The 14,650-nt window shown below is 39.1% G+C and overlaps 1 protein-coding gene across 14 annotated transcripts in view; it reads right to left on the minus strand.

Moving 5' to 3' along the window:
• The window catches only part of Primpol (primase and DNA directed polymerase), a 34,080-nt gene that overhangs the window by 2,257 nt on the left and 17,173 nt on the right, over nt 1-14,650 (minus strand). For 13 of the 14 annotated variants that reach the window (XM_034520388.2, XM_034520385.2, XM_034520384.2 and 10 more), the window contains 8 exons: nt 14,228-14,375; nt 8,564-8,797; nt 7,673-7,835; nt 5,597-5,685; nt 3,623-3,712; nt 3,368-3,476; nt 406-488; nt 276-322 (listed from right to left, as the gene is read on the minus strand). In XM_034520388.2, coding sequence (XP_034376279.1) covers nt 276-322; nt 406-488; nt 3,368-3,476; nt 3,623-3,712; nt 5,597-5,685; nt 7,673-7,835; nt 8,564-8,797; nt 14,228-14,375 — 963 coding nt within the window. The remainder of the gene's footprint in view (nt 1-275; nt 323-405; nt 489-3,367; nt 3,477-3,622; nt 3,713-5,596; nt 5,686-7,672; nt 7,836-8,563; nt 8,798-14,227; nt 14,376-14,650) is intronic. The other variant, XM_076914123.1, reaches the window with a different exon arrangement.

A 14,650-nucleotide genomic window follows, 5' to 3' on the forward strand; every position in this document is an offset into this window, starting at 1 on the left:
ATTCAATCGGCAGCTACTGTTGGCCAAAGAGAGACTATGACAAGTACCTTGGTTTACTCTTTAAAGCAATTTGTAAGAAACGTCTTTATGCCTAGGACTAAATTTACTCCCTAGTGGCTCATGTTATCAGAGGCACTGGGGTGGGAAAATCACTAATATATTCCAAAGTGAACACAAGTGCCTCGAATTGTGTTTAAAGGCTATCTGGACATAGGAGACTGTTTGTGGTTCATTTATGCTATGGACCAAAACCCAAAGCCAAGAGCTATACTCACATCTTTCAGAAGAAATAGGAGACTTACTTCAGTGGGTAATGGGAAACCTGAATCAAAAAGATAAGTAAAAATATTTTTAGGTGGATATCTAATTTTCGCTTTGTGGTAAATATAAAAATTAATAACTCACAGGTAGATTTGAAGTTTTGTGCTTTACATACAGGGTCATGGCATTTCTGATACCAAACTTCATTTTTCAGATCAACCAGAATCCTTAATGTATATATAAAAAAGAAAGCATTAATACTCACACTGGATAGAAAAGAAAGTTTAAATACATGCCATTTGCCAGAGATGTGCCTAAGACTTAAAAGATGGAGAAAAATTCAAAAGCTAAAGGATGAAAATAAACATGCAGAGCAAGCCAGCAGTGGCTAAGGTAGCCGCCTGCAGAGGGCGAGTCTGTGCCCTCTGCTCTCTCTCTCCCGGTTCGAATCCCGCTTTCCCTGTGTGACTCTGCCCGAGTTTAATGGGGGGCGGGGGGCGGATAAACATGCAAAACCAAAAGAAAACTGCTAAAAATACCACTCATGGGGCCGAGGATCCTAAGTGTGTGAACAAGTGGTCTGCGCTTCTATCTTATGATCTTGTCTCCTTTCTTCTGTTAGTTTGTTTTGTCCTATTCCAGTATGTTAGTTTTTGTCTTATCATTGTAGTATATTAGTTATATTATAATCTCTTAGAAGCCTGTTTTTTTCCTTTCTTTGTTTTTTGATTTTTTGAGGCAGGTTTCTCTGTATAGTCCTGGCTGTCCTAGAACTCACTCTGTATACCAGGCTAACCTAAAACTTGGTGATCTGCCAGCCTCTGCCTCTTGAGTGCAGGGATTCAAGGCATGCGTCTATTTATTTTCTGAGAGACAGAAAGGGGCCAATCTGGAATGGAGGGGGAGGGTGGGGAAAACTGGGAGGAGTAGAGGGAGGGGAACTGTAATCAGGATATATTTTGGGAGAAAAAAAATCTATTTTGAGTAAAAGGGATAAAAGAAAAAAATACAGTTATTTATTAAAAAACTACACATTGTATGAACTTCTTAAAGAATAAAAAAATTTGTAAAGAAATTCTTTTATAAGACTTTGATAAAACAATCTCTTAGCAATCTACAGCTCATGCCAGGAGGTGGTGGTTATCAAGTAACCACCAAAAAGTCAGTAAAGATGCAGAAAATATGAGTGAAACAAAATAGATATAGTAACCAACTTGACCTAATAGGCACATGTGACACAGCTCTTTGTAATCATGTGCAAGTCATTAATACAGACCAGCTCCATGCTAGCTATCCTCTGAGCATCCTCAAATTTAAAAGTGTTAGTTTGGAGGCCGGGGATATGATTGAGTATGAAAAGACTTACTGCTCGTGTAGAGGACCCAGTTCAGTTTGAAGCACCCACATCAGTTGGCTCACAACTGCCTGTAACTCTAGTTCAGGGGATCCTGCCTCTAAGGGCATTTGCATACACATGGTGCACATAAACTCACACAGGCACACGTACACATAAAAATAAAATCTTTTTTAAAAAGTAAATTAGTTTGGGCTGGAGGGACAGCTCAGCAGTTAAGAGTGCTTGCAGCTCTTGCAGAAGACCCAGGTTTGTTGCCAACACCACATGACAGCTCATAACTGTCTGTAACTCCAGTCCAGTATGTGGTACACATACACTTATTCAGGCAAACACTCATACACATAAAATAAAAATGAATAAATCTTAAAAGACTTAGTATAGAGAGCTCATTCTCTAACCATAAGGCACATTTTTTAAAAAGTAACTAATAGAAACCCATAATTCTAATTAGAAAGAAGACTATTTCTAAATAACCCACAGCCTAAGTAGATATAATGGAGATTTAAACTGAGTGGGCCTGTGTGCAACTGAAATGCTACATTACTGTGTGAAAAGCAGCAAAAGAGACCTTTACAGGGAAACAAGAAGAATGGCTAATGACATCTTGGAACATGAATAATAAGATACAAGAATTCATGAAAAAGTAAAACTTAAAAAATTTGCAAGGCCAAAATTCCAAGACTAATTATTGCAAAATTGATAAAAAACTAAAGCAGATACAAATATTATTAGGCAGTAAGTAAATGCTAAAACCAAGATTAAGAATGTTTGCTAGGAGCTTTGACAATTTTGGTAAAATAGACAAAGCACTAAGTGAAATATGCCAAACTAAGCAAACTACCAAAACAGGAAAAAAAACCCTCAATAGTCATAACTGGTAAAAATAAAACAAAATAGTTTTTGCATAGTTTTAAATCTCCCTACAGGGAACTGAGCCTGGATCTTCTGCAAGAGCCTTAACCACTGAGCCATCTCTCCAGTCCCAAAACATACAATTTTGATTGGTTTTATACTGAATCAATCTAGTATATCAAGTATAACACAGAATCAGGGCACTCAACATGTTTTTCAGCAAAATCATGATCCTTCTCTCAGGTCTAGAACATACAAATTATATAAGAATCTCAGCTTTGACACTAACTATAAAACACAGCAAAAATTCTCATGACTGATCACTTCATTTTCTCTCTGTTCTAGCAGAATCCTCATAGAATTGAAAATGCCATCTCTGGTTTTACTTCACACTTCGTTTTTAGTCAGGAAAAATGCCTGACACAGGGCCTGCTCTACAGAACCAGCACTCAGTGAGTTCAGGTTCCCCCAGCACCATGCTTTGTCTAGAACAAGGAAACATCTTAACCCAGATTTCCTTCACACCAAGGAGTGTCCTTTTCAAATCTGCCCAGTTTTACCAGGTGTCAAGGACCAATGGCAGAGAAGCACAGAAAGGCCAATCTGCCCATCAGCACCGCCTGTCCCCGATCCTGCCATGCTCTCTCCTGCCCCATCCAATTCTACCATCTTTTAAAGCTGATACTGTAAGGGTTATTATCAAACAAACAGAAAGCTGGGGTGTGCTAGAAGTAATATGACAACTAATAATTTAATATAAAATACCAACCAAATACAGGGTATAAGTTTATATATCATAAAAATGACTTTATACTGTCAACATTATTTTTTAAATTATAAACATTTTAAATATATCGGTTAAAGGCATACAAGTCATGAATAACCAATATTACTTACATGATATTATTACTCTTGTGGGCTCTTCCAATGTTTTCACACCAGCGATATTTACATATATCATAAACCAGTAATTCTTCTGGGAAAAAGTAGTTCCAACGCCGAATTCCTAAAATGCAAGGATGCTGCTCAAGGAGCCATTGCTTGGCCATGGAAGAGTTAACAAAGAATAACTCTACAGAGTTAGTCCAGGACAGCTAAGGCTGCACAGAGAAAAAACAGACAGAAAAAACAGAAGAGAAACCCAAGCTTTACCTCCTTTAATGTCGTGTTTATTCACCAGAGAAAGAACAAAGCGGTCAACCTCAGGGTACGGTGAGCCCTGGAAGCCTTCAATGGGTTCCACTGCAACAGAGAGAAGTATTTATAAATGAGAACAGTTAAATGTTGAAAAATTAAACACTGATCAAATTATTAGTTTGTAATATTGAGAATGTTTTGCCCTGTTTTGCAGCTTGCCTTACTGTTGCTTCTTGGGCTCTTGCGCTGTTCCAAGGACGTAGTTAAGACTCAAATATCGGTTAGGGCAATTGCTGGCTAGTTTTGATAAAGGGCCTGTTTTGCCTGTTTTTTTCACTCTGACAAGGAGAGAAGCAACTCAGCGGCTGTGCAGGTCCCCTGGCTAAGCCTCAGTGTTGCCTAGAGTTGGCTATTCCTGTTTCAGTCTTGATTTCTGCTATTAAACACAAATGAGGCCACAGACTTCAGTAGGCAAATACTGAGGCCACTCTGCGGTCACAAGGATTCTAGACTAAACCAGACCTCTCTGCAGTCTTGTCTGAGCAGGGAGAAAATAAAACTTACCAAACTACTGAAATGGCCAAAAACTCCTGGCTAACACAGCATCTGTTACTGCTTTGCCAATTATAGTGTTAACCTCTATCCAGATGCCTCCTCCTGGATAAGATTTAGTAAGATAACAGAAACTATTCTCCCATTCTTCTTAAAATGGACCCATGCTTCCTCATAGACACTCTCAAGTCACATCAGCCAGCCCCAAGCCTAGTTTTCTTAAAGTCAATTTCTCTTAAATAGATATATAACTTGAGACATTTTGGAAAGTATTTCAGTATAGAAATGAGAAACATTTCCAGACAATGTCTAGAAATGTATCTTGAACAATCAGAGGAAATAAACACAGGAAAATATTGCCCACATTTTTAATGGGCTTGCAGTTATGTAATTTGTGTGTCTGTGTTGTTACAGCAGCAGGGACTCTATTAAGTCCAGGGCAAGTGCTCTATCACTAAACTCCATCCCCAGCCCACACTCCTGGATTTAGAATCTACCTTTTCTCTTATCATCAATGAGTGTGTTCCACATAGTCTAGGCACAAATCTAAACTTGTAGTTTGGAGTATGTCATCCTGTTTATCTTGTATATCTAGATTGTCTGGAGATTTTCATTATTATATTGATATATCAACATATGTGAATAAAGGTGTTATTAGAGAATTTATATAAGAAACCTTAGGGAAAAAATCCTGTATGTCCTTCAGTACAGGAGTGCATAACGTATGATAAGAGACATATGTGACAAGGTTAAATGGGAATCTTCTATAGTAGCTATCTGTAATTTTAAAAAATACATTGTGTGTGTGTGTGTGTGTGTGAGTGTGTGTGTACACATAAATGCCACATGCATGCCACAGATTTGAGTGTGGAGGTCAGAGCACACATTGTGGGAACTGGTTCTTGACTTTCATGTGGGCCCCAGAAACTAAGTTTGGGTTGTCAGGCTTGGTGGCAAATGCTTTTACCTGCTGAGCCATCTCAAGCCACCTGTCTGTGATTATGAACAAAGGATGAAAGGGGCTGGAGAGAGAGTTTAGCAGCTCCTTCTGGCTTCCGTAGGCCTCAGACATGCACATGGTGTACAGACAGACGTGCAGTCAATACATCCATCACAAAAAAATATTTTAAAAAATAGGGTGAATGATTACTCATATTTTGATGTGTCTGTTTTATATAAAATACATTATTTGTATATTCTTTAAGTAATATAGAATATTTATATATTCCTTAAGGAATATATTCCTAGCACAGAATGAATTTTAAGGTATTTTAAGTAATAAGCACCTATAATTTTTTATAGTACATCTAACTTGGTTAGAAACCTAGAAGAATTAGTTTTTATATGACCAGCACATATGAGTCTTAAGATTTAAGACTTTTAAGGCAAAGTAGATTTTACACCCATCAATTTTAATGTCAAATTGTTTCAAGTTACCTGAAGTGCTAGTACTGTTAAAATACTCAGCCCGCTTTCTTTTAGTCTGAGATGGGTCACATGTGAGGATTCGCAAAGTGTCTGAGAATCTAAAGGAAGTGTATAAAGAAACAAAGTGCACAGTTAGAGTTGAAGGAGCATGACTAGTCCACGCCGCTCCACTGTTACAGCCTGAGCTGCCAGCCCTACCACACGACTCAGAACTTGCCAATTAGTAAAACAGTCTCCTTTAAACAGTCATTTGGGGATTGTTTAAGACACTTCACAGAGCCATCCAAGGACTCTAGGGGACCTGAAATGATTGCAAGTACAGTTCTACTTCAGACACAGACCTTTGGACTCTCTGCTAGGATTTAAAACTGTGAATGACAGAGAGAAGAAAGGATAATGGAAGCACAGGGAGGTGTGACTGAAACTCCCACTAATAACGGGGAGAAGGCACTCCTCTGCTCTAGAAGAGTAATGCCTGGCGTGCACAAGGCTATGCAAAGTGCAGGGGAGCCAGCCTTATTTAAGATGAGAACTGCCCACTTCTGTGAGGCTGCACTGAACCTACGCAGGACTCCAGAGGTTCTCAACCTCAGTCGTGACCCCTCTGGGGACATATGACCCTTTCATAGGAGCCACACATTAGATATCCTGCATATCAGATATCCACATTATGATTCATGACAGTATTAAATTCTAGTTATAAAGTAGCAACAAAATACTTTGATGGTTGTGGTCACCACAACACAAGGAACTGTGTTAAAAGGTTGCTGTAGTGGGAAGGTGAGACCCTCTGAGCAGGACTCCTACACTCCACAGGCACAGACCCTGCCCTCCAATGCATGCTAACCACATTTAATTAATTACGTTGAGCCAGGGTTTCTCTGTTAGCCCTGGCTCTGATGGCCTCAAATTCAGAGATCTGCCTGCTTCTGTCTCCAGTGTGCTGAAACTAAAGGCCTGCACCACCGCACACAACTTAGTATTTATTCTTAAAGTTAATTTCTATGGAAACTTCTTCTTAAAAACTGGAAAGATGCAGGGGCAGGTGGATTTTTGTAAATCTGAGGCCAGCTTGGTTTATAAAGTGAATTCCAGGCCCACCTGGGCTACACAGTGAGTCTCTGTCAAAAGCAAACCCCCAAAACAAAAAAATCCCAAACCAAACCCAAAACCCCAAAACAAAAACTTTTGAGAGAGGCAAAAAGAAAAAACAACATAGCAAATTAATGTGGTTTAGTCTAGTTTTTAACTACTTTTGTTTGTTTCAGGGTTTTGCTTATGTTTGTTGGTTTTGGGGGACAGGGTGATAAAGGCTTACCACATGGTGTCATGGAGCCCTGCTGGCCTTGAACTTACTACGTAGTGAATGATGATCTTGAACCCCTTGTCTTTGCATATTTACCTCTCAAGTACTACACTTGCAGATAGGGATACTATCCACATTCTGATGTAATTGCCAGTCTGGTAGAGGTGGAATTAGTTACCAAAACATAGAAACCTAACCTGTGACAATAGACTTGTTAATAAAGTATGCCATTACAGTACAAAGCTTACAGCACTAAATGTTTTATTCACAAACTATTAGCTTGGCAAATATTTGTGATATGATGTTGAAAAGAACAAGTCAAGGGACAAAACCATATGAGTAATGATCCCAATTAAAACGTATTTTCTGGGGCTTGGTGCAGAGGATCAAATACAGGGCCCTGAGTATTTCAGGCAAGGGCTCTACTGCTGAGCTATACTCATGGCAAGAAATAAGTCACCAGAACAGTGAGCTATGAATGGTCTATATGTATATATGTGGAAAGAAATGAGACAGTAGTAAGTATACTTTTAAATACAATGTAAATAGCATTTTTTCTTCTTTATAAAGTGGTGATTTTAGAATAACTGGAAAATACATTACACATAAGAAGAAATTAAATGGTTAGAAACATTTCTTGCTATTATTTTTCAGATACAGAGAAAAGACACTTTTAAAAACAATCTTTCTTTTTCTTAAGGTGGAATGAATTTATACATTCACATTTAGTAATATCCAGTGCTACATTACATAGATGGGTTGATTCCGGCTCTACAGACCTGACGTTGCTCACCAGGGAAGATAGGAAATACTGGTTTTCCTCAGAAATAACTTTTGACTGTTTTGGAATAAATCTGTTATCTTCAGCAACCTCCAAAGACACACACTTTCCTATTTTTGATGACTGATACAGTCGAAAGTTTCTGTTTTTTGTATACACTCCTACAATAAAAATTAATTTTAAAAATGAATGCATGTTTCCATGATTTGTTTTATAAGTTAGCAGATATTACTTTTCTGCAAAATTGCTAGATGATTATTTCCCATATCCAAAATTAAAGCAATGTATAAATTAAGATAATTTGACATTAGAATGAAAGAAGGCCACACGCAGATAGCTAACTAAATGATTCTGGCGCAGCTATGCAAAGAAAAGGAAACAGAAGAGCGGAACAAAGTACCAGAAATAAAATGTTTGACTGAGAGCTGCCAGAGAACTGTGACACAAGACCCAGAGAAAGGAAGAGACCAAGAAAACTCAAAGTGTCTATAACAAATTTAATGAAATACATGTATGATTTCTATCCAGAAAATTGTAAAAACATGGCAAGAAATGAGAGAACACTACATAAATGGGGGAACCTATCATGTCCCAGTACCAGCCCAGGAAATGATAGCCAGAGTGAATAACAGAATAGACCAGAGTCTAAAATATGTACAGACTCTGGAGACGGCAAAGTGTACTGCTGAGCCATGGGGAATGACAGTCATTCCCAACAAATGGTGCTGGGGTGACAGGATAATCAAAGTAAAAGATGAATCTTGATGTTGTCACTCAACAAGGAACAGTCTATTCCAAGTGGATGACAGAACCTAGGCACAGCCCAAGCAGGTACAGACTTGCCTTTCACAAAGGATGCAGGGTAGTCAACAGTGCCAATGTTACTTACCTAAGTCCACAAAAAGACATTTTTCTCCCATGTGATTTTTTACAACTAAAAATGAAAGATCAGAGTCATATTGTTCAGGCAACCCCAGCTTCTGCCAGGCCTCTGAAATCTCTTGTTTTAATGGTGTAACAGAAAAACAGGAGGCTTCATGGCCCACTGCCTCTGGGATCTTATCTTCATCATCCTTGGCAATTAAGTGAAGAGCAGGTTGCAAAATTTTTTTCACAAAATTACCTAAGGAGAAAAAGTATCAAGATTATATTATAACTCTTATTTTCTGTAGACTTAGTGTCTATTTATGAACTAAAGCCTTTCCTTAGCTATTGCTACAAACTGTAAGATGTCTCTTTTACCACATCTTTTCATGTGTGTAATCTTTTATTTTCTCAGCTCCTATTGGCACAAGAGGGTGTCAGTTGTAAACATACTATGTTGCTAGTATGGACTTGAGCCCAGCATGCTGTCAGCAGAAATGTCCACTTTCACTGCTACACGGAGCAGAACTAGTCAGTGACTGAAGGATGAGGTGGTCACCAAATGCAGAGACAGGGAAGCACACCAAGCATCTGCCACCTCTCCCCTCAGAGCCAGCAGGTCAGCAGAGTCTGATGGACTCATTCTCTCTCCTTCAGCAGCCACACATGCCCCGAGGACACTCATCTTGGTAGTCTCAAGGCTGTTGCCAACCATCTGTTACCCTCAAAGGGTTACAAGATAAACTATGGATTTAGAGCTAATATCTAGAATTAAAGCAATTCGTATATTTTGTACTTCAACATCTGCCCTGAGAGTCTGTTCTACATGCACTATTAAAATTGATGAGATAACTGAACTTCTTTATATTCACATGTACTATTTATATCACAAAGTCAAGCATAATTCAGCCATTAAGTTGTTGTATATATAATATTGCATATACAAAACAATGTAAGAAAAACTTCTTTATAATTGTAAATTTGGGCTTATTTATCACTTTTATATTTATATGTCAGAAAGGCTTTATATATGCATATCCTATATATAAAGATTTTATGTTTAAGTTGTAATGTACACATGCATTATAATCAAAATCTTCTTTCTCTAAATAAAATTTTTCTATGCAAAGAAACAAATACAATTTCATGTTGCTTTTTTGAGGCAGAATTGTTCTATACAGCCCAGGATGCCCTTGAACTTGTGATCATCCTGTGTAAGCCTCCTTAATTCTAGGACTACAGGCCTGCATCACCATGATGATAGATGTTTAGCAATTTTAAAAGAAACTGGAACAGAATATGGAGGCACATGCATGTTATCCCAGCTCTCAGGAAACAAAATCAGGAGACAGTTTCAGGTCAGCTTTGCTACATAGTATGACTGTCTCAAAACAAATGAAATACAAGCTGGAGAGATAACTCAGCAGTTTGGAGTGCTTCCTGATCTTCCAGAGGACCAGAATTCAGTTCTCAATACTCATGTTAGGCAGCTTACAACTGCTATAACTACAGCTTCTTGACACTTTCTTATGGCCTCAAAGACCCTAATGTGGCATAGATATTCTCTCTCTCTCTCTCTCTCTCTCTCTCTCTCTCTCTCTCTCTCTCTCTCTCTCTCCCTCTCCCTCTCTCTCTCTCTCTCTCTCTCTCACACACACACACACACATACATGAATAAGTATATAAATAAATAAACATTAGAACATTAAGCCAAAAGCAAAAGCATTTGATCCTTGCAGGAACATTTAAATTTGATTATTTCTGGAATGAAGGAGACCAAGTAACACTTGTTAACAAGATATGGTATATCAAAAACTATGAAATAATATAAACATAAGTTGATAAAGCTGACTTTCCTGGAAATGTCTAATTCTATCTACCTGGGCCAAATAATAGGAAGCACAGGAACTGGATTGCAGAAATGGTTGCGTGAGCAGTACTAAGCTAGGCCTTTGACCCTTGGCAGGGAGCTAACAAGGTGGCATGATGGTGTGCTTGCCCAGCCCGTGTCCTTTTCTGAGCTGTGGCAGGAGAGTACAGTACTGAGAATGTTCTCTAATCTCTTCCATCTGACTCAGTTCCTCTTTCTGCCAGGCTGGTAACAGGAACTTGAAGTTTTATCAGGAGGGACACCAAAAAAGGGGAAATGAGGTGGAAATGTAGACTAGTTTGCACGCCCTGAATCCGCATTCTGACTGTAGACAGGCTTGGATGACAGCCCATTTGTCCAGTGTGACTGAGTTCTTACTGTGGCTATGCTTGATGATAATTCAGGCTTTCTTACTCTCATCCGTATGCTGAAATTCTACCCAATTTCAGACCAAATGTGACCTGCTTTCTGAAGATACCTGAAGCCAAGACTGCCAGTTACCAGCAACTATCTACTCTCCTCTAGCTGGACTCTCGACATCCAGCCTCACAGTGAGCAACCAGAGAGCAAATTGTGAGGGGTAAACAGGAATCATAGAAAGGTCTTCCTCAGGACTCAGATTTTTTTTTTTTTTTTTATATTTTATTTACATTTAAGATGCCATCCGCTTTCCACATTTCCCCTCCCTAGAACACCCCTGTCCCATGCCCCCCTTTCCTTTTTGCTTTTATACGATTTTTTTTAAATGTTAATCAAAGGATTTATAAGTTTGGTAATGCTCAATCAGAATCGTAACCCAATACCCAACCTAGATATAAAAACCTCTTTGACTGGTGGAGACATGTGAACATCTGCCTCCATGCCCCCTCTCTCTTTCTCTCTCTCATCACCTAGCTTCTCCTCTTCTTCATCTTCTCTCCTTGTTCTATCTCTTCCTCTCAGTACTCCTTCCCACTTAGCTCCTCCTACATATCACTCTTCCTGTTAAAGTAGAACTTTTCTCTCAAAATACAATTAGAGCATATTTATTCCTAATTGTACCAGTGAGGTACAAGATAGGACTCAGTTTTCATACTCTGCCTATCACTGGTGCATTCACTCAGCAAATAGTCACTAAATGCCCATTTCTGTTTATTATTGTTAATATTCTAAAGATTATTAATAATAGTATTGATATATGCTAAACTCGTAAAACAGGAAATAAACAACAGTTCCTCTAATTAAACATTAAGTAGCCAGGTGGTGGTGACACACCCCTTTAACCCAGTACTCAGGAGGCAGAAACAGGCAGATCTCTGAAAACATGAGTTCAAGAATGTATGATTTCTCAAATAAGCAAAATGTAAGAATGCAATATGAATTATATGAGGGGCTTCGTGCACCTAAAAGAATAGAGGCAGCTGCACTATGAGCCCACTTGTCAGAAACATATTAAAGAGGGAGATAAAGAGATTTGGGGAGTGGTTAAGAGCCCACCCAGCTAAGTTTATTGTTTATGTTTTAAAAAGCCAGGCAGATTTCTGAGTTCAAGGTCAGTCTAGGACAGAGTGAGTTTAGGCCCAGGCTTGGTGGAAATGGTAATCTCAGAGCAAGATCCCACCCAGCTAGCTTATTGTCTGTGCTTACAAAGGCAAGCAGATCTCCAGTTCATTTACTATATTAAAAAATGTACTTGCTGTTTTTCTAAGAATCAAGAGTAGAAGGTCATAAAATGCTGATTCATGGGAATAATCAAAGGGAACCTGGGGTGGATGATTGAATTGACATGTAAATAAAAGACTAGGCTTTGGTCTGCAAGAGCTGAGCTGTCTGTGCAGCTGTCTGGAGAGCCAGATCAAGCAGAGCACAGAGCTGTCAGTTTATACCCAAGATTGACTTCGAGTTATTTCTTTCTCCACTCTCAAACACCCTTTCCTTAGGACCCCAACCAAGCCAAGGCTGGTGCATGACATCAGGTAGATAGCCAGCCAACCTAGCTGAAATGGCAATGTTCAGATTAAGAAAAGATTCTGTCTTTAAACAATAAGGTGGGGAAGTAATTGAAGAAGACATCCTCATGCCACCGAATGGCACACATGTGGACATATGTTTACACCACACACACACACACACAGATGCATACACACATGCGCACATGCATGCATGCATGAACAAGCACACTACATAGAATCGCAATAAACAAAAAACAGGAAACCACCCTAGGAAGTGTTAAGTGCTTTCATATAATAACACTGGATGCTGCAACCCAGAAGAATACCAGTCTTTTAAACCTCAGGGTTAGAGGGATAGAACAGCTTCTCAGCTGACCTGAGAAGGTCAGTCTCCATAGACCATCTGAAATGGAGCTCAGATAGCAGCAACAAAAAGTAAAAAGGCCTGAGCATTAGAGAAACATGCATCGGTGGAAACTAGGTTAAGGATGGAGTGGAGGGATGAGGGGAGAACCCAGTGAGCCTCACTGTGCAAGTTAAAGTGGGTGCACTTGTCCCTGAAGGCAAGAATGATCAATGAAGTTTAAGGCACAGTGTTATAATCACATCACTCTTGCCAGCTGACTAAATAAGCAGGTGGAGAGATCTCCATCGACATGTAAACTGGGCAGTGATGACTGACACCACACACATGCATACACATCATACATACACACGACAGAAAGCTTGGACTGTCTCACATACTTGTGATTATCATGGACATATCCACCCTCCTGACTTTTTTTTTTCATGCCAGGGACTGACACTCACTAACAGGCAGGAGAAGAAGCAAGATCTTAAGGAAAGATAAGGAGCTTGGGAAGGACATGTTGAGTTTGAAATGTCTGAGTAGAAATATTGGTGGGAAGTTGCAGGAACAATCTGAACAATCTGGCATCTGAACAATCTAGGCTAAGTAACATCAATAGTGATAATGATCGAAGCCGTGATAGTGGATGAGCATGAAAGTTGACGATGGTAGAGTGAATACAAGCACAAGCATCGAGCCTGCAGTTGCTAATATCTAAAGGATGAGAGGAAGAGACAGAGGCTAAGCAACTAACAGTGGGGAGATAAGAACAGCACCTAGCTCACTGAGACCCAGCACTTCCCTACTCCAGCACTTGGCTTTAGGGCTGTAGGCCTCAATGACTATGCTCACAGCTTTACTCTAGGTGGCTGTGAAGTTACAGGACACTTGAAGATCTGAAACAGACTGCCTGTTACAAGAATGTTAGCCAACACTCCTTAAGCCCAAGGCTGATGAACACTTGGGATGCTAGCCTTTCTTTAGACCTGAGATTTAGGTGTTCCCAGCTGGCCTATTTTCATCTTCTCTGAACTGACTTCCTTTTATACCCAGGCTCTCATTTGTCTACTTACAATTACTCTGCTTACGTTTTCAGGTTTGTGCACCCAGATGTCACTGCAGTTCTAAAGTTGTTCTGGGATAAAAGCCCTTCATGATATGACCAGGGCCCCAGCCCACAAACTAAGGCTTATTTAAGGCTGAAGCAAAGGTCAGAAGTACAGATATTAGGCATCACAGATAAGGCCTCTTATGACTTCTCCAGAAAACTGAAATGAGTCCTATTAAAACAGAAACCAGTATCAGGACACTCATGGTCATCCTAATGTGTATGGTAAGAGGCACTAATAGCACTGATATCCTGGGTGGGGTAAAATACCTGAGATAGACAGGTCAAGAGCTTAGGGCACTCATGAAAACTCACTTCATCTTTTTAGAATAGGCAAGCAACCGTAAAGGCTAGGAAATACCTAGAAAATTTCAAGAGAAGCAGGAAAATACAAGATTTTAATATAACCAGGATCTTTTAAAGGTACTCACCAACATGACTGTTATTTTTAAATGCCACATTATGGAGCTGAAATATTAGGTGTCGGCTAAATTTTTCTTCAGTGCTGGAATCCAAGTTGAAAACATCTTCAGCTGAGCAGTGAACATTGTAAGACTCCTCAAGTGATTTACAAACATGCTAAGAACAAGCAAAATAATATACAGTTTAAATTTCAGATTTCTCTGTCACTAGTATAAATATATAAATACATCATTACAAAATAAATGAGTCATCACCAGAACATTTACAATATAGCAACATTGATTTTAAGTTTAAACACATCACTTAAAATTATTATATAAATTTATATTAAAAAAATTGTAGATAGGGCCCCAGAAAGATGGCTCCGGGGTGAAGAGCACTGCCTGCTCTCCTAGAAGTCCTAGTTTGAATTCAAGCACCCACATGGCAGC

This window comes from Arvicanthis niloticus, chromosome 16 (assembly GCF_011762505.2).
Source record: "Arvicanthis niloticus isolate mArvNil1 chromosome 16, mArvNil1.pat.X, whole genome shotgun sequence".
NCBI lineage: Eukaryota > Metazoa > Chordata > Mammalia > Rodentia > Muridae > Arvicanthis > Arvicanthis niloticus.